This window comes from Chiloscyllium punctatum, chromosome 26 (assembly GCF_047496795.1).
Source record: "Chiloscyllium punctatum isolate Juve2018m chromosome 26, sChiPun1.3, whole genome shotgun sequence".
Classification (NCBI taxonomy): Eukaryota; Metazoa; Chordata; class Chondrichthyes; order Orectolobiformes; family Hemiscylliidae; genus Chiloscyllium; species Chiloscyllium punctatum.
Window position 1 is genome coordinate 54540834 of NC_092764.1, and position 21366 is coordinate 54562199.

At 41.3% G+C, this 21366-nt stretch overlaps 1 protein-coding gene across 1 annotated transcript in view; it reads right to left on the reverse strand.

The window, feature by feature from the left end:
* Nucleotides 1-21366, reverse strand: part of LOC140453242 (dynein axonemal heavy chain 5-like) — a 293833-nt gene that overhangs the window by 137280 nt on the left and 135187 nt on the right. The window contains 6 exon segments of the mRNA XM_072547816.1: nt 667-839; nt 1481-1705; nt 7778-7990; nt 12842-12998; nt 13546-13709; nt 17830-17983. Of these exon segments, the coding sequence (XP_072403917.1) occupies nt 667-839; nt 1481-1705; nt 7778-7990; nt 12842-12998; nt 13546-13709; nt 17830-17983 (1086 nt within the window).

The window sequence follows — 21366 nt, forward strand, 5'->3', positions numbered from 1 at the left end:
TCCTCAAATCTTAGAGAGGAGCTGGTTGAGGTAAGGTAAGGTTGATGGTAACACATGCTGCTGGACACAATAAATGGAACTTTTGTCTGCTCATTTGGGAGTGTTTGGTAATAGATGCTCAGATTTGGTGACACAACTGGTACTCGCTCTGGCTTTCTGCAACTTCAAGGATGAAAATAAGAGGAAAAGGGAAAAAGACCCATCAGAAAAGGGGGTCAGAAAGTAGAGTAACTGATGTGCCCAGAACAGAAGACTGAAACTGAGTTGTGTAATCTGCTATCAGCTTTGACAGGGAGCTTAATTCTTGGAGCTTAATGGATCAGGGCTTATTCAAAATAAACTACAATCTGAAACCAAATTAATCCATCCACCTTGAACTAGCAAATGTAAAGAATATCTTCTCTTAGAATCGTGAAGAATACCATTCCAAAGTAGTTTGTACTAGATAAATCAGAAAAATTCAGCAGTAACCTCTCAGGGGCAACTAGGGACAGGCAATAAATGCTGGCCAGTGATGCCCATATCTAATGAGTGAATTTTTTTAAAAAAAGGATGGCAAAAGGCCACAACATGACATGCAGAAAAATGTATTTTGGCCATGCATTCTGGTGACACATTCCATCTTTCAACTTCAGCTATTCAAGTGCAAAGGCACAAAATTTGTACCTGTCAGTGAGTGGAGTAATAACCAATCTGTCAGTGCACCCCAAAAACTCATTCTGGTAATGAAAATCCACATCAGTAATTGATATCTGCATCTTGTCAGCATCATCAAGGAAATAGAACCTGCACTGCTTCAACCATTCAAAATCTGTCGGAGATTTTATCTGCATTCGGTACTGTAAGAGATTAAAAGAATGAAAACAGCACTCACTTGTTAATTATTATCCAAACAAGGAAAATTTCTATCACCGTAAAAACAAATTTATGCAGCAAGACTATTTTCATTTGATGCAGCAGTGATCGATGGTCAGATTCTCAGTAAAGGTGAAAGTCATTACCCATTAAATAGAAGTTGAATATATTTTGGCTCTTTTTAGACAGCGGTTTATATGATTCATATGCAAATTCACACCATATAACCTAATCCACCAAAGGCACTGAAGGCACCCACATTTAAATGGACAGAAAATATTCTGGTGTAGAGTAGCAAAATATAGATAAGAACAAGGGACAGGGAAGAAGGGGTAAATAGAATTTTTTTTGGAGCAAAATCTTTTGATTTAAGTATGTTAAAGCTTTTTGATAGGTGATTAAGTGGGAAGAAAATAAAAATTTATATCACTGTTTTTCCCAAATTCATTGTTTGAGAAATTAAATATTCTGCCAATCTTTTGCTTGGAATTCATTTCAGATGACAAAAAGGTTAAGATATTTGTTTTGACATTCATTTATATTCTAATGTCCACCAAAAGTTAATAGATACACAAATTAATGAAAGGAAAAACTATTGCATCTAAGATACAGTAAAATGATTTACCATCTGATCGAAGATATCTCTCTGATGGACATGGATTGTGATTAGAGTCTCATACTTCACGCGCTCATTAAGATTTAAATCTTTGGTTGTCCTGTCAATCAGTATATTAAGAATTTCCAAAAAGTACTGGTTCGTTGTCTGCATGATTTTACGGTCAACCTGTGACAGTTTCAGGGCATCTTCAGCATCTCTCGTCCAAATCATCTGAATTCCAAGAAGGCCAACCTAGGATGAGTATTAATAACAATTTTAATGACTTCTGCATTAACAAACTATTCACTAATAATATGGTTAATGATGTTCAACTTGGTTACTTGGCTGCAGCCGACAAAAGAGCTGAATTTCAGAAGCCAGGTGACAGTGACAGTCCTCGACATCAAGACAGTATTGATCAAGCATAACATCAAGGAGTCCTTATTCCACTAGAATCAGGAAAAAAATTCAATTTCCTGGAGTCACATCTAACACAAGCAGAAGCTGGATGTGTTTGTTGGAGGTTAATCATCTCAACCTCAGGACATTACTGCTACACAAATCCCTCATAACAATGTCCGAGGTTCAGGTATCTTGGCTGCTTCATCAATAACTTTCTGTTCATCATATGGGTAGAATGGGAATGTTCACTGATTAGTGCAGTGTTGAATTTTGTTCGCACATACTGAAGCTGTCCATTGTCCTATGCAGCAAGATTTGTACACCATTCAGGCCTAGCTTGATAATTGGGAAGTAATTTGTGCTACGCAACTGCCATGCAGATGCAAGTGTATCTAGAACAACAACGGTCGGGTGCTGGTCAAAGCCCATTTGTCACATGCCATTGATACTTCCAAACTGAACTTGGGCATCGCAATCAGGTTGAAGTTATCAGCAATAATGGAACAAGAGGTAAGTGCTGTCAGAAGGGGAACCATATTTCATATAACTTTGAAGGATCTTGTGTGAACCAGGTAACTTCAAGTCCTTGTTGGTCATGTAAGCATTTTATTGGCTTGTGCTGAATGCAATGTGTGGTTTCTGTTTGATGTGGAGGCTTGTTTTGTGCTGAGGCCACTCAGTAAGGCAACACCTAGTTATTGCACATGCTGAAACAGAATGTGGAAACAGAATGAAACAAAAGGAAATACAGGAATGTGCCTTGTTAGCTATGTCCAGCAATGTCTCGCTGTGTGATGAAGTGTGCTCAGCCCTCAGCCTGCAGTGTATGCCACCCTGATGAGATCCATGAAACTCTTCTATTCCATCTGCTCTCATTGCAAGTCCTTTCCATTGAGAGTTCTGGGCCCTGCTGCTTGTGATGTGTTGGTTTCTGTGGCTGCCTACCAATAAAGGTGAAGATGGATGCAGGAGGAGCAGGCAAGATGACAAGCCCTGGAACAGCAGCAGGCTGGCACAGAGGACGAGGTGCAGCCAGCTCATGGGGAGATCGGAGCCACAAAGCCTCAGGATGTCTGGGGTGCTCAGGACATCAGAGTAATCTAATCTCAAACCCAGTTCTTGGGCATGAACAAGGCACACAGCCAGCACAACCTTAGTACGTCCTCAGAAATGAGCTGGATGCTGGAACTGAGGGCTGCAGGAGAGTGAAGCCATCCTCTCCCAGTAGCTGTGGAGGTCACAACTGCGCTGAACTTCTGTGCAACTGACCCCTTCTAGGAAGTGACAACTGATCCATGTAGGATCTCTCAGTCATGTAACCACAAAGCATCAGGACCAATACCATAAGTGCAAGATCAGACCAGTTCATTTTGTTCCTCATGATGAGGTCATTTGGCTTCAATAATATTGCTGTGATCCTCCAGGTGCAAGGTACCATTGATGATGGTACTGAGAGGACCATATCACAACGTGTAGAACTCAGCAACAGGGTTCTGTTTGACCAATGTTTAGGTGATCAGCGCTAACACTCCCTGAAAATGTGTTACTGCTACTCTGGCAGCTGCCATGACTCCTACATCCTGGAGCACCCTCATAAACCTGGTGCATTTGAGGGTCCAAGGCCCTGACAAGGTTAGTTACAAGGATCAACTGCAGATGTTCACTTTATATATTAATGATCTGAATAAAGGAACTAGGGGCATTCTGGCAAAGTTCACCGATGATACGAAGTTAGATGGACAGGCAGATAGTACTAAGGAGGTGGGGAGGCTGCAGAAAGATTTAAGGAGAAAGTGAGGACTTCAGGAATGAAGAAGGGCTGATGCCCGAAACGTTGATTCTCCTGTTCCTTGGATGCTGCCTGACCTGCTGCGCTTTTCCAGCAACACATTTCCAGCTGCAGAAAGATTTAGACAGTTTAGGAGAGTGGTCCAGGAAATGGCTGATGAATTCAATGTGAGCAAATGAGAGGTCTTGCACATTGGAAAAAAGAATACAGGCATGGTCTATTTTCTAAATGATGAGAAAATTCATAAAGCCAAAGTTCAAAGGGATCTGGGAGTGCTAGTTCAGGATTCTCTAAAGGTTAACTTGCAGGTCGAGTCCGTGATTAAGAAAGCAAATGTAATGTTGTCATTTATCTCAAGAGGGTTGGAATATAAAAGTAATGATGTGCTTCTGAGACTTTATAAAGCTCGAGTTAGGCTCCATTTGGAATACTGTGTCCAATTTTGAGTCGCACACCTCAGGAGGGACATACTGGCACTGGAGCATGTCCAGCGGAGATTCACATGGATGATCCCTGGAATTGGAGGCCTAACATATGATTAACGGCTGAAGATCCTGGGATTGTGTTCATTAGAGATTAGAAGGTTGAGGGGAGATCTAATGGAAACTTACAAAATAATGCATGGCTTAGAAAGGGACGCTGGGAAGTTGTTTCCTTTAGTAGGGAGACTAGGACCCGTGAGCACAACCTTAGAATAAGATGGGGTCAATTTAGAATGGAAATGAGGAGACATTTCTTCAGCCAGAGACTGGTAGGTCTGTGGAATTCATTGCCACAGAGCGCAGTGGAGGCCAGGACATTAATGTCGTCAAAGCAGAGATTGATAAATTCGTGATCTTGCAAGGAATTAAAGGCTACGAGGAGAGTCCGGGTAAGTGGAGTTGAAACGCCCATCAGCCATGATTAAATGGCGGAATGGACTCGATGGGCCAAATGGCCTTACTTCCATTCCTATGTGTTATTGTCTTATAGACTACTTGCAGTGACCATAGCTCATGACACTTTTGCACAACCCTCTGACTGATGCGGAATGCAAGCTGCCCAAATCTCAACCAGGGCCATAATGGCTCAAACAATAGGGCCTCTGATGATGTAGTTCCACTACTTGGAACAGTCTGGGAGCTCCCTCCAGTTCAGTCCAGACAGAGTCTGCTGCATTACCTTGGCATGCTGTGCCCTACCCAACTGGAGCACGCAAAGAGACAGTGTGATAGATACTGAGGAACTGAGAGACCAAGATCAGTCTTCTAAGGATGATGACACTGGGGAGAAGGGAGCTGTTCTTGTCCATGAAGACCTTAGCTGTGTACAAAACAGACAGAACCTCACAGACACCCTGTTGCAGTAAATGGGGACTGGGTGCAGCAGACAACCACACTCTGTAAAATAGTTGTTGGTCAGGATGCTGAAATCTTTTTGCAGTTTGGGAGAGAAGTTCAACCTCTTTTCGCTTTGTTTGAGTCCCCTTTTGCACATGCTTGTCTTGTTCTTGGCCAATGGTGCACCTGTTTGTAATGTTTCGCTGCTGGATGCAGGTCTACAGCAGGCACTGGGTACGAGGTATCTGACTCTGTGGGTGTTCAGACAGGATGTAGCTAAGAGGTGAAAGGTGTGGCACTGGAAAAGCACAGCAGGTCAGCCAGCCTCCAAAGAGCAGAGGAACCGATGTTTCGGACAGAAACCCTTCATCAGGAATGTCGGGGGTGGGGTGGAGGGCAGGGGAAGGGGAATGGGAGGTCAATAAGCGGGTCGGGGTGGAGCTGGGGGAAAGCTAGCTGGGAAGGCGATAGGTAGATGGGGAGTGATGGTGATTGGTCGGAGGATGGAGCGGATAGGTGGGAAGGAAGATAGACAGGTAGGACAGTTCAAGAGACTGGTGCTGAGTTGGAGGGTTGTATCTGAGATGATGTGGGGGGGAAGGGAGATGAAGAAACTGCTGAAATCGGCATTGATTCCATGCAGTTGGAGGGTCCTAAGGTGGCAGATGAGACAATCTTCCTCCAGGCATCAGGTGGTTAGAACTTGGTGGTGAAGGCAGCTCAGGACTTGGATGTCCTCGGTGGAGTCGGGGGGGTGGAGTTGGTGGTCGGCCATAGTACGGTGGAATTGTTGCTAAGGACAGGTAAAGTCTGTGGCCTGATAGTTTAACATGACCCAGACAAGAGGATATATATACCTGAGAGAACATCAGCCATGCCAGCTATGTGCTATGGGCAGTGTGCTTTTGTGCCATAACATTGCCAGTGAGGGGCAGTGGCAGATTTCCAATGCTTGTTCCAGGTGTACTGTGGCCTTTCAAAGATAGCACAAGTGCAAACAATTCCAATTTTGATGAATAGCTGCTGAGTAGCCAGTTGTTCTGAGAATGGCATCTGGTAAGATGGGGTGGAAATTGGACATGAAGGAGGCCGGATGAATGGTGTAATTAATGTGGCAAGTTGGTACGGTAGGCAAGAGAACTACTAGGCCTCACAGTGAGAAAAGCTTCCATAAAACCTGACGCAACTTGCACTTAGTCAAATAAAATAAGATTTGGCTTAATGTTTTTTCTGATTTTGTTTTTAGATGCTTATTTTTCTGCCACATGCATCTCCACTGGAGCGTTCAAATTAAGGGGTAGCCAATGACTCCCTTTGGCCCTGCTCCAGCAATGTTTTGTCATTTAATATCTCCCGTCTTCAGTCTTATCACAGAGCTTCCATCTTGCTTTTTATCTACCATGCCCCATTTCACCTTGTTAAGAGCAAATACATTTCTATTGTTTCCAATTATAGTGAAAAGACAGCCAGAAATATTAACTCATTTCAATCTTCATGGGTGCTGAGTCTTTTCCAGCATTTTCCATTCTTATTTAAGCTTTCCAGCAAGCTCAATAGTTTGCTTTTGGAATATCTGCTGATTTCTTTGAATAGCATTGGGGTGGGACTGAAGATGAGAGGGTATTCCTTCTACTACAGTACGAACCACATGTTCAACTGTGTGACGTTAAGTGAGGGCAGTAGATGAAGTATTGAGTACCAACACACTACAGATGACTGTTGCTACCCATACTTTTTGCACATGTTCAACATGTGCGCTAATGCCCTCACACACATGGCATTTGGTGTAATGTGCCCCATTTTAGTGCCCATACACAATGAGGAAGTAAGCCTAATTCTTGTCTCTCGGATCTTCTTCAGACAAATAAATAAATAGGTTGTTTCAAAAGGCCTTGGCGCCAAATAAAATGAGCACCTAGAATTCAGTTGTAATTTGTATTTGCAGATTCATTCTATTTTGTTCAAAAAGCACACAATCTGTAGGCAGTCAGTCCATGTGACATTTTATAAATTCCTACATTGGAAATAGAATCAATCTGACTCAAGGTCGGGATACAGACAGACTCTAACCTCGTAACTTCAATGCATTGTCTGAGGCGAGATGTCTTTTTTTTATATATATACTGATAAAACCCTAAATTATCTCAGGGCTGTGACTCGAAAGAAATTCTGGGATTTACATATTAATCAATTGAAACCTGCAACCCCATTTTAAGTGATTAAAGACTTAGCAGCAATCTAGGTTAGTTCAATACATTATATCAGTTGTATGATACTTTGATCTTGTGCTATAAGTTCTGTGTCCTATGATCCTACTCCACTAGCTACCTGACGAAGGAACAGCGCTCTGAAAGCTTGTACTTCCAAATAACCTGTTGGACTGTAACCTGGTGCTGAGTGTCTTTTAACTCAGTTGTGATTACTACTGTAGATTGCACAGTACACCAAAAACTAAATTATAATCTGAATTTTACATTTGTTTCCATTAGCATATCCACTAAAGTCAATGCTCAAAGATCAAAAACCCAATAAATATTGGCCCCAACTACTTGAATCTGAAGCAAAAAAAAAAATCAGCCCCTGCAAACCTATTAATGGATGAGAAAATCATATTCATGGAAGCACATATCAAAAATAAACCACCCCTCTGAGCAATAAATCATGGTGACCAAACCATTGAAGTGATTATCCCACTATATATTGAGAAAGAATTCATTCATTTATAAATTTGGATCACAATTGGCTTTCAAAACATGTATTTTTAAATTGGTTAAGAACAAAATAGCATGCTAATTAATAGATTTCAGAACTTACCTGGGCACAGAATGTATTCAGGAAGTCAATAAGATTAAAATGTTCTTCCTGTATTACATAGGCAGCATTTTGAATAATACTGTGAAGTGAACTTTGAGACTCCTTAAGCAGAGAATTCAACCAAACTTCAACATTTCCTTCTGTTGCAACTGGTTTATCCAGTTCAATTGTGTCCCCTTCTCTGGAGCACACAGCCAATATGCGATCGTAGATCTGTATGTAAAGATGTGTAACTTTGACCCAAAATATTGGATTGTGCTCGGTACCATGTTTAATACCTTATTGCCCAATGCATACATCTGACATCACAATTATAAAATGCATCATTTCACTTAATCTTTTAGAAAGTAAAGTTGCATGCAAACTAATCGGATAAGTATTTGATTGGTAAGAATTCCTCTAGTCATTATGGATGGAATTTAATCCAAGTAAATTGGAGTCTTGCCTACTGACTGATGAGCTAGCAAGAGCCGTTCTGGGAAAGCCAGCGAAATCAGTTGTCAGTTAGGTACATAAGTGGTCAACAGCAGGCCTTCATTAGGATTAAAATATAGCTCTGAGGGGGTAGAAACCCAATTCCCCAAAAGGTGCTCGTCAATTCATCGCTGATAGCTCCTCATTGTCCTCAGTTTCCTGTAACATATCCACCAGAGGCCCATGCCACAGGGAGGGTGGATGGCGGTCACAGGACAGGATTCACTGATTGGCATAGCCAGGGAAGAATAGATAGTTCTCAATGTTTCAGACTTCCACATTGTGACTGCCACAAACAGCTTATTAAATACTCGTGACAGTGATATGGGGCTCTTAATGTCTTTTGCCCACTCAATTAAATATCCTACTAACTGCCCTACTAACTGGCATTGAGGCAGGGCATAAGTTCTGTTCTAAGTGCATGACATTATTCATGTATTATGAAGATTTTCATTGCTGAAATTCATAGTGTGATCATAAAAATGTTTCAAACCTGTGATCTCTACCACTATAAGGACAAACAGGCAGCAGATGCATGGGTACAACACCACCTGCAATCCTGCAATTCCCCTCCAAGCCAAATAATACCCTGACGTGCAACCACATTGCGATTCCCTCACTGTCAGTGGGTCAAAATCCTGGAACACATTCCCTCACAGTGTTGTGGGTCTCCCTGCCCCCAGCAACCACAGCTCAACACTATGGTCCACCACCAGCTTCTCAAGGGAATGCAGAGAAGGGCAATAAATGTTGACCTAGTCAGTGACACCCAGATCCTATAATCAAATACTAAAAAAAATTCTGAAGGTATCTATCTACAACTATTCAATGTAAATAAAAGCCAGAGGGAGTCTTGCTTCAGCACTTTATCAGCCTGATTCAATTAATAGCACGCTCATTACTGGTTCAGTTTTTGTGGTTTCAAGTTCGAGCCCACGGTTTAAGCATACAATTTTGACATTGCTGTGCATTGTTTAAGTTACTGTCCTTTGGATAAGATTTTAAACTGTAGTCCTGTCCAACCATACAGATCTGTTGGCCCTGTTCAAGGAATTGCAGAATGTTCTTTCAGTGTCCAGCTCAACCTTCTTCCTTGAAGCAACATGAACAGAAAAGTGTGCACAAAATAGGCTGGACAATGTATGGAGGGGAAGGTCCCTCATATGTTGGGGGTAAGCTTGCCTCTATTTCACCAGTTTGGCCCCGCTTTAAATTATTCGAGCGATGGCTGTTTAATTAGAAAGAGGCAAGTCTTCCATTTATCTGTAGGAGGATTTCCAGCCTCATACAGCTGAGCAATTGGATGTGGAGAGCTCTGCACACTGGTAGTGCCAGTAGGGGTGGTCAATATTACCATTGCAAGGGGGAGACAAAAGAAGGTAGTGTCAAAGATGGAGATAAACTTTCAGGTACATCTGGGATTGCACTGGGGCAAGACGGAAAGGTCCCGATTGAGGAGTTGAACAGGATGGGCAAGTGGGACACGGGAAGACAAAATTGTGAGAAGGAACCTCCGAGTGACCCTGGAGACTGGCAAGGGGCAGCAACCCACAGGGTTAAACCGAGCAGGCTACATGTTCAAAACTGACCTCTGCTGCCTCTCAGTTAATCAAAATGGGAGTGGATGAGACTCTTAACTGAGAAATAATTGCATCTCTCCCGCTACTTGTAAAAATAAGCGTGGAGTAATTTGCAGATACACATGCCTGTTTTCCTGCCCACAGGTAGCCAATAAATTTCAGCGCTATGTCTCCTAACTTTGCCAAAATAATAATAGTTGGTGTATTTCAATGTAATTAGTTGCACATGAAATGTGTTATATTCCTCTCTCAGACACGATAAGAAATTACATTGATACATGTCTTAAGGACTCTTGTGTTGTGGTGATAGTGTCCCTACATCTAAACCAGGAGGCCTACTTGCTCTAAGAGTAAGTAATAACACCTCTGACAAGGTTAATTCAAAAATATCTAGATACGGGTCATTCCATTTATTAGCACAATCTCAGCAATACTATTTAAAACCACCAGAGGCTGATCATGCACTTTATTAAGAATCCCAGCAGGTTTGAAACTCAGTAGCACATTTTTAAACTCCAAAGTTTTCTAATAAATATGGTGAACTATTCCAAATCACTTTTGCTCTAATCTAATCACTAAAAAGAAATGTTACAGGATTGTGCAGCTCGAATACAAGAAAGGCAGGAGCTTAAACTCTTTGAAAAGCAGTGAATGGTGATGCGCAGATAAGGAATTTAGTTATATATACAGGTAATAAATGTGAAGAACTTTGAATTCAAATATGTGGGTAGCAAAAGCACAGCAATGAAAGTGAAACCTGGAATGAGTGTAAAAACGACAACCAGATAGAAAAACAGATATAGTTGGAAAACATCAGGAAGCCAGTCAGCATCTGAGGAGAGAAACCAGAGTTAACATCTTGAGTCCAGTGACCCTCCTTCAGAAACTCTGTTCCATAGAATCCTCCAGAACCCTGTTCTGAAGAAGGGTCACTGTACACAAAACATTAACTTCTCTCTACAGATGCTGCCAGACCTGCTGAGTTTCCCCAGCAATTTCTCTTTTTGTTAGTTTCAGATCTTCAACACTTTTTTTATTTGTTCGTGGCAATATGGGCATCGCTGGCTAAGCCAGCATTTATTGCCCGTCCCTCATTGCCCAGAGGACATTAGAGGGTCAACCACATTGCTATGTGCCTGGAGTCACCTGTAGGCAGACCAATTTCCTTCCCTAAAGGATATTAGTGGATCAGATGGGTTTTTCCAACAATGCTTTCATGATCATTATTTAACTCTTAATACCTTATTCTTAATTGAATGTAAACTTCACCATCTGTAGTGGTGGGATTTGAATATTACCTAGAACATTACCTGGGTGTCTGGATTAATAGTCTACTGATAATACCACAAGACCAGCCCCTCCCATGTTCTGCAGTTCTTTGACTCAAAATCTAAGTACATACTACAAAGGGAAGAGCTAATTTCAAAGTTTGTGAGGTCAGAAAATGTCATTCCTTCACAGATAGCAGGTATCCATATTACTCAGATCATGATCAGCGTGCCCACCTGGAAAAATCCAATGCAATTTGGCAGCTTTGGTTTTGCATGGCCCCCAAATTGAATTCTTTTTTAATGGAATCATGTATTGCTTCAGAAATCAAAACCACAATCTCAGTTTAGATCGGAGCAAATTACTGCAGATGCCAGAACTTGTACTGAAAACAAAAGATGCTGGAAATCACAGTGGGTCAGGCACCATCTATGGAGAGAGAGCAAGTTAACATTTTGAGTCTAAATGACTCTTCATCGTGGCACTGATTTGGAGGGGACAACATTTATCAGGGGAGGGGGAGGGGGAGTGGGAGCAGTGGAGTGCTGGGGGAGAAAGGGTATTGAAAGTGCAGGTTTAATGATGGGAATGTGAGAATGTCAGAATAATGGTGTATCCAACTGTCAGACTGGAAAGAACAGATAGTCCCTAGTCCCACTTGAGTGGGCAGGGGGTGGGGCTGTGTGTGTGTGTGTGTGTGTGTGTGTGTGTGTGTGTGTGTGTGTGCGCGTGCGCGCGCGCGCGCAGGGAGAGAGGAGATGCTGACAGAAAATACAACCAGTAAAGCTGAGAAAAGGGGGAGGAATGCAAAGGGGAGTTTAGATGCCCAGCTAAGGTTCATTCTATTTTTTAGCATACAGCTCTAATCCTATGATGGCTCCAATGAGAACTAGAAATAGCGTAACTTTCCTATGTTGTGCATTTCTGATAATGGTCAGATTATGCTATTGGCCTTATATGGGGAAGAAAGAGGCTTCAACCCTGACAAAGCCTATATTTATGGTGGGAATGAGTGCACCATAAGTGCCAAAGTGGAACTAATATTTTCTGTAATGTCCACAGTTATTCCATAGACATTGCCAGGCTGTAGATACCACCAACTGTTACACTCAAGGCCAATGACTCTTCTGTGTTGCGAATGATACTGCTATAACCAGAGAAGAGGACAGCACCAAATGAGGCTATTCAGCTTACTGACTGCATCAAATCATTCAAAGAGCCATCCAGTTAGGCCGATTCCCCAACTATTTACCCAACATCTGAAATGTTTTTGTCATTCAAGTATTTATCCAATTCACTTTTTGAGCTACTATCAAATCTGCACGTGATTCCTACCAGGCCGTGCATTCCAAATCCTAGCCACTCACAGCATAAAGAGGTTTCACATCAGGTCTCCACTGGCTCTTTATGCCAATTACCTTGGACTTCTTCTCTCTCCATCCAGTATAGGATGAATAGTAAAGTGGAAATAGCAAAGTGAAATGAATCAAAAGTTTTAAATGTTATTATTTTTAGTTAAATATTATGTCAGAATCATACAAATGCCAGAAGGAAGTGATTGACCTGATTTGTTTATTGTGCCAGTGCTAATTCGATACCTTGGGTACCTACAAGAATCCAAACACCCCCCATCTCCACATGTCTTGCAATGATGCTGTTTTGTTAGATGGAGTTAATTTCATAATAAAAGACCCAGAAGGAATATTTTCTTATATTAGTTATATAAACAATTCAAACTCACCTTCTCGTGGAATAGTACCAATTTAATATTGTCAAAGATATTAAGCAAATGAGCTTGTATCGTATGCGAATCGGAAGCTTGTCCCAGAATTTCCAGCAGAGTAGGGTCTGATACAAAAAAGAACCTTGGGAACATCATGCGCTTCTTTTCCAGATACCTGACATTTAATAGCAACAGGAAAGAAAGGGACAAATGTGTCATTAAAATTAAGTTTTGGTTTGAGCATGCTAAATACTTCCCATTCCTCAATGGGAAAAATAAACAAATAGATAATTTGAAATTCTATAACAAGAAAGAACAATAATCCAAATCAGACAAGAATGTACAAGGCTCCACATAAACCTGTTTACATCCCATCAAACATCAGCATTGTTTGGCAGAAGCCTGGGGTAAAATAATATGGCAAGAACCTGGAAATATAGAATCTCACAGCAGGGAAGGATTGACCCAGCTTGCCCATTTCAGTTATTTGAAGATCTATCCAAAAATCAGTAATGAAAGGGAGAGAGAAGAAGTGCAGAGGACTGAAGACATTCTCACTTGCTTGACAAACAGAGACAGGGTGTTACTCCTCTGTTCTTTGTAGTCTGGCTGTTTATATTAATGTACTCAAAGTCCCAAACCTAAAGATCTCAAATTTTTTTATCACAGTTATACGTAGTAATCTCAAAATTAACACCATTTTCCACCATTACAGCATTTACCCAGTTAATGATTTCTGACACATTTCAAGTTGTTCCAAGAGATGCGGTAACAGCTGGACCATAGCTTCATCTCCTGTACAGCATTGAACCACGTTAGGGATTTCATGGGCTCGGCTCATTATCTTCATCCAGGACTTATCGATATTGGAAAACCTCTTTGCTTCCTGTTGTGACATGGAATATTTAATAGTTTATTTTTATATAAAGGTAATACTTAAACTCTGAAAATCCATCATGTACAATTCTGTTTCTTGTACTGATTTAACTTTGCAATCTATTCAAACTCTTGCCTTATATATGCTTAGTTTTTAACTTTACTTTCATTATGAACATAGAACATAGAACATAGAACAATACAGCACAGAACAGGCCCTTCGGCCCACGATGTTGTGCCGAACATTTGTCCCAGCTTAAGCACAAATCCATGTACCTATCCAATTGCCGCTTAAAGGTCACCAATGATTCTGACTCTGCCACTCCCACAGGCAGTGCATTCCATGCCCCCACCACTCTCTGGGTAAAGAACCCCCCCACTGACATCCCCCCTATACCTTCCACCCTTCACCTTAAATTTATGTCCCCCTGTATCACACTGTTGTACTCAGGGAAAAAGTCTCTGACTGTCTACTCTAACTATTCCCCGATCATCTTATAAACCTCTATCAAGTCACCCCTCATCCTTCACCATTCCAATGAGAAAAGGCCTAGCACTCTCAACCTATCCTCGTACGACCTATTCTCCATCCCAGGCAACATCCTGGTAAATCTCCTCTGCACCCTCTCCAAAGCTTCCACATCTTTCCTAAAATGAGGCGACCAGAACTGCACACAGTACTCCAAATGTGGCCTTACCAAGGTCCTGTACAGCTGCAACATCACCTCAGGACTGTTGAATTCAATCCCTCTGCTAATGAATGCTAATACACCTTGGCCTTCTTACAAGCTCTATCCACCTGAGTGGCAACTTTCAAAGAGCTATGAACATTGACCCCAAGATCCCTCTGCTCCTCCACCTTACTAAGAACCCTACCGTTAACCCTGTATTCCACATTCTTATTTGTCCTTCCAAAATGGACAACCTCACACTTGACAGGGTTGAACTCCATCTGCCACTCCTCAGCCCAGCTCTGCATCATATCTAAGTCCCTTTGCAGCTGACAACAGCCCTCTTCACTATCCATTCTAACTTTGTAAATTCTAACTTTGTTGTTTGGGTGAATGAGCAGGTCTCACAAAAAATAGAAAATATCACATTTCAAACAGCTTACCTAAATCTGGAACAGAGAAACTTGTGTTTATGATGAAAGAATTCTTCCCTAGCAGTATAATTACAAGTAACAAGATTCCTAATATACAGGCAACACTCGAATAACACATGCTTGTTGATCATGATGCAGACATCACACCAGTTTGGGCGACATGTCAATTTCAACAACTTCAGCATCCAGCCAGTACTAACAGGTCTGGAAGCAGTGGTGCAATGTTGCGGGAGCAGACAGGCAAGAAATGATTTGGATCTGGAAAATTTTGAAGAATGACACAACATGGGAAAGCACAAGCCCTCAAGTATGTGGGTACTATTGTGCAAGCTTTGTTGGAGGCGATTGTAGGAGAAGAGGTGTTATCTATTTACAAGTGGATTGGAATCCTTTCAGTCTTATGTTCAGAGAGCAGAGAATCTTAATGGCAGGAGTCAAGTCTCAAGGACCTGATTGTGGTGCTGCAAGAATTTCAATGATCTCATGTGAATTGTCAAAGTCAAAGACTGAGTCTTTAAGTGTCATATCCTTATAGCACCATTAGCCTTACATACTGTTCACTTACCACACCCCCATCACTAATCTGCCAACAATCTTGGTCACTCAGTCTGCAACTTTGACATTCATGTTTCACTATATCCACACACACCTCACACTCATGTCCCACAGCATGCTCACATATGACCAATTATTCAGGCATTATAACCACACCACCCACACAATTTTCACAACACGCAGTGGAACCCTTCCCTGTCTCTTACAGGATAAGCTTCAAGCAACAGGCTGCAGAAGGGCCTAACTAGAGGGGGCAGGTGCAACTATGTACCCTAAATTTCATGGAGGAAATAACTATTATTATGATGTCCATTGTTAAGATTGGGTCCAACGGTGGATCTGAAATCAAGATGATAGTGTTCATCTTTTCATATTGCTCCTGCCCGGTAGACTACAGATAAAGATGGCACAGGTGCCAGCACACCAGAAGCTATGACTGTGTGTGGGTTCTGCTGCAGAAAGCTCATGTGAGGACTCAGATGTAGAACCCTACAGAAGGAAGTTGATGGTCATGCACAGTAAGACATCTATCACCTTGGAAACCTATCAGAAACCTATAGTCAGTATTAAGGAGCTTGGAGGAATGTAGATCCAATTTGGTGCAGAGTCTTTGGCCCATATTTTCCAGGATATTGGTCAACTCTTATAACACAGCATTGGTTCAAACCCTGATGCAGCTGGTCAGAGGGTTGGTCAGAGTTTCCACTGCAGCACAAGTAACAACCACTCAACATCTGACATGCTGCCCTGCAAACCCACAATGACTGGTGATTATAGTGTGCAAACAAGGTGGCAGAGTGCCACAGTGGCTAAGCAAACTGTCCTCCAATAAATGACTAGAATTATTAATGTTACAGTCCCAAGAGAGTGGATCCATGGAGGGTGAATCTCTCAGGAAAGGAGCATTGCTACTCTATTGCCTGTCAGGCAGCCAGGCCAGATTACAGTCATTCATGTCAAGAAAGTGTAGTGTACAGCCAGACCTTCCTGGTTCAGAGCTGCTGGAGGTCTTCCTCCAAGACTATCCAGTCCCTCTTCCACTGAAAGTGAATAGCTTTTCACTCTGTGATCACTGTTAGCACTGTATGAGAACACTTGACAGGCAACATCATATGGAAGACAGGTACAAAAGAATTTTTAATATTCACACTTTCGTTAAGAACCTGGCTCTCAAAGTGACAGTTTTATACTTGTAAACTGTTTCAGAATACTTCCTTTTTTATTGATGTCCTATTCTAACATCTTGTTCCCCACTGACATTCAGGAAGAAAAACTAATGCCTGAACATCCTTTGTAGGTATGGCCACCTGCTCCAAGTAACAACTTCCTCCTCCAGCAGCCTGCAGCTCCCCCCCTCCCCACCCCACCCCCTCGCCCCCCCACCTCCAAGTTAGGGTATATTCCATTGGAAAGGCCTATTACTGCACCGATGTATTAGAGGAACTAGCTTGTAAAGAACTCTTGATGTTAGCAAAAGATTCTTCAGCACCTGGTACACCATTCCCTATTGACTTCTGCAACTTTAATCAACCATTAAAAACACCAAACACTCACAGGAACAAATCAATAACCAGAAAAAGAATCAATCACCAATCAACTTTTCATGAACTCTTTAAATACCAGTAGTGGTGAGGTATGAATATGGACCTCATAATTATATGTTAATTTCTCCAGAGAATGAAACACTTCTGCACTAATAAGCTAATATGAGTGAGGTATTGTTGTTTAAGACACAAAACCTGCATCAATCAACACCTTATAGGTAAAAAAAGTAAGCATGCACTTTTCCACATTCTGCTGCTACTGTCCTTGTCATTAATTAGAATTCCTATAGTGTGGAAACAGACCCTTTGGCCCAACAAGTCCACACTGGCCCTCTAAAGAGTAGCCCACCCAGGTCGATTCCCTTACATTTCACCCCAGACTAATGCACCCAATCTACACATCCTTGAACACTGTGGACAATTTACCATGGCCAGGCCACCTAACTTGCACATCTTTGGATTGTGGGAGGAAACCAGAGTACCCAGAGGAAACCCATGCAAACGCGGGGAGAACGTGCAAACTCCACACAGACAGTCACCTGAGGCTGGAATTGAACCCAGGTCCCTGGCACTGTGAGGCGGTAGTGCTAACCACTGGGTCACCGTGCTTCCCCTACATAACAAAAAAGAAGTATCTGAGAGATATGGGATTTCTCTCCAATTCTCTCTCCTATGCTATTCAGCAATTTCTCCTTCCACTTTCCTGCTTGAAGTAGATCAGTGTTCACAGTAAGAAGGCCAGCAGCCTGAGCAGATATACCCCTACACTAGACACTAAGCATTAACACACACATTCCATTAGCCTATGTCCTCACTTGTTTTCTTAAGACTTGATATTAAAAAAGATAATTTCCCACCAATCGAAAATGTTGTTACTTTCATGCATTTCCAGGCGAGAATTTTATTGTAGGTAAATTATAGCTGACCTTTGGAAGCTGCTTGGCAATGTCTCCACCCACAAACACTGCTTCCAGATATATCCATAGGTTTTGGACAACCAGCCAGCTCTCAATTATATCCGTGGTGGATGATAGTTTGTGTACCCACTTTTGAATGTGTGCTCTGAATGGAACATTGTACCTGAGAGAGGAAATCAGATATATCAGATGAACTCACTTTGACAAACTGTATTAATTTACTGTTTTATTGAATTTTATAGTGAAACTGCTAATGTAAATTTGAGCAATGCATTGGGAATGATGGATACATAATCTTGACATCTACACATTACTAGTGAAAGTGAGGACTGCAGATGCTGGATGATCCTGATGAAGGGCTTATACCCGAAACATTGATTCTCCTGCTCCTCAGATGCTACCTGACCCACTGTGCTTTTCCAGCACCACACTCTTAACTTTACACATCACTGTTAAGTGATGTAAGTTTTATATCTATTTGTCTCGCAATATATTTATTTTAGCAATCGTTAATGACACACAGGAAATTTGATCTAGGTTTTAGCACTGCTAATTCATAAATGTGACAGAACTAATTTTGCATGCACTATTTAAAAAATAAAATAATACTCATGAAATAATAATCTTTGTATTCATACAGCACCTTACCATAAGTAAATTTCTCATTGCAATTTTGACAATATGCCTTAATTCATTTCTGTTTTAATCAAATTATGCAATCACTTAAATTCGTTATGGCGCAGAATGTAAATTTGGATTTTAGGGACAACATTAATCGCAGCAATTTGATCTTTTGAACTGAATATTTTGATGCTTACTTTTTAGTAGATAATTTGTCAAATCTAATTTCATACAGACTTCAAATTCCCCACTGGAGGATTTAGAACAAAAGATCATGATCTCAGAATAATAGACGTTTCAGTCCAAGGTGAGGAGAAATTTTTTCAAAGAATTGTAGATATTTGGAATTCTCTACAGAGAGGACCATGCATGCTCAGTTGTTGAATCTGTTCAAGATTGAGATTGATAGATGAAGAATCATAGAGTTGGACAGCATGGAAACAGAGCCTTCAGTTCAACATGCCCATATTGACCAAATATCCTAAATTAATCTAGTTCCATTTGCCAGCACCTGGCCCATATCCCTCTAAACCCTTCCTATTCATATACCCATCCAGATGCCTTTTAAATGTTGTAATTGTACCAGCTTGAACCTGACAGCTCATTCTATACACGCATCTTCTGTATGAAAGAGTTGCCTTTTAGGTCCATTTTATACTTTTCCCCTCTCACCTTAAATCTATGCCCCCTAGTTTTGGCCTCCCCTACCCTGGGAAAAAGATTTGGTCTATACATCCTGTCCATGCCATTCATGATTTTATAATCCTCCATTAGTTACTCTGATGATCAAGAAAAAAATAGTGCCAACCTCCTCAGTCTCTTGGTATAGCTCAAACCCTGTAAGCCTGGCATCATCCTTTGTAAATCTTTTCTGCACCCTTTCAAGTTTCACAACATCTTCCCTATAGCAGGGAGACCAGAACTGAATGCAGTATTCCAAAAGTGGCCTGACCAATGTCCTGTACAGCCACAACATGACAACCAACTCCTGTACTCAACACACAGACATTCTTCACTTTCCTATCTACCTGTGACTCCACTTTCAAGGAACTATGAATCTGCACTCCAAGGTCTCTTTATTCGACAACCCTCTCCAGGACCTTATCATTAAGTGTGCAAGTCCTGCCTTGATTTGCCCTACCAAAATGTAACACATCCCATTTATCTAAATTAAACTCCATTTGCCACTCCTTCGCCCATCTGATCGAGGTCCTGTTGTACACTGAGGTAACCTCTTTCACTGTCAACTATACCACCAATTTTATGCAAACTTACTAACCATTCCTCCTATATTAAGACATATGGAGAAAGGATTATGTGAGTTGATGGATTAAGATGGAATTTGAGCTATAATATTATATGTGAAGCATTGACAGGATAAATGAACCACTTCTGATTATATTTCTTATGTCAATATTTTAACAACTTAAGAATATTTCAAACAGGATCTTGACAGTTTTCAGACCTAAAGTAACATTTTGTAGTCTTTCTAAGGCACATGTATCACCAACACAAACTCTGCCATGAAGTAGTGCAATGACGATTTTTTTTTATATTATAAGTTCTAACTCGGCTTTTCCTAAAACTGTGAAGCTATTCAGCTTCCTCAATATTCATTACCTTATGTAATCTAGATTCTTAAGATTGAAGCTGTGAAAACTAAATCTCAAATCACCTCACTTTCCCTTTTACTCTTCTCAAATTTGGTTAGTTGGAAACCTGATTCACAATCTAGATTTCTTCATTTTATAAAACATATTATCATTAAATTAAAAATGCAAAACAGCTTTCAGATTAAACCATCCAAGCAGCTCTTCTGTCAACTAGTTACTTGATATTCCAAAGAAGATGGTTTTTCTTTGAATCTTTCATAGGATGTATGGTGTCACAGCTAAGGTCAGCATTTGTTGTCCATTTCTATTCCCAGTTTGAAATGAATGGTTTGCTAGGCCATTTTGTTAAAATTAATTAGGCAAAAGTAAGGACTGCAGATGCTGGAGATTAGAGTCAAGAGTGTGGTGCTGGAAAAGCACAGCAGGTCAGACAGCATCTGAGGAGCAGGAAAATTGGCGTTTCAGGCAAAAGCCCTTCATCAGGAACAAGACTGGGAGCCTAGGGAGTGGAGAGATAAATGGGAGGGGGGTTGGGCTGGGGGGAAGGTAGATGAGAGTGCAATAGGTGGATGGATGTGGAGCTAAAGATGATATGTCAGGGGGGAGGGTGGTGCAGATAGATGGGAAGAAAGATGGACAGATGGGACAGGTCATGAGGACAGTGCTGAGCTGAAAGGTTGGAACTGAGATAAGGTGGGGGGGAGGGGAAATAAGGAAACTGGTGAAATCCACATTGATGCCATGGGGTTGGAGGGTCCCGAGGCAGAAGATGAGGCATTCTTCCTCCAGGCGTCAGGTGGTGAGGGAGTGGTGATGGAGGAGGCCCAGGACCTGCATGTCCTTGGCAGAGTGGGAGGGGGAGTTGAAGTGAAAGGCAACCATGTCATTGTGTAGACCAAACTAGGTAAAGACAACAGATTTCCCTCCCAAACAACACCAGTCAATGAGATGGTTTTTATAACAATCAATGATAATTATCCTGGTCACCATCACTCAATATAGTTTCGTTCCTCAGATTAAAAAATTGAATTCAAATTCCACCACCTACCATGGTTGGGTTTGCGCCCATGCCCCAGAGCATGACCCTGGGCCTCTGGATTACTAGATCATTGATATCACTGCTGTAACATAATCTATGCTATTTTTATTACAAAATGGATAAGTATGTATCACTCAAAACATTTAGGGTTCTTTTAATGCATTCTCTAATTATCGCAAACCAATAATTAAAATGAGCTGAAATTTGATAGAAATGAAAAGGTACACAAAGTTAAGAACAATTGGAAGATTAAACAGCCTAAGACGAATCAGT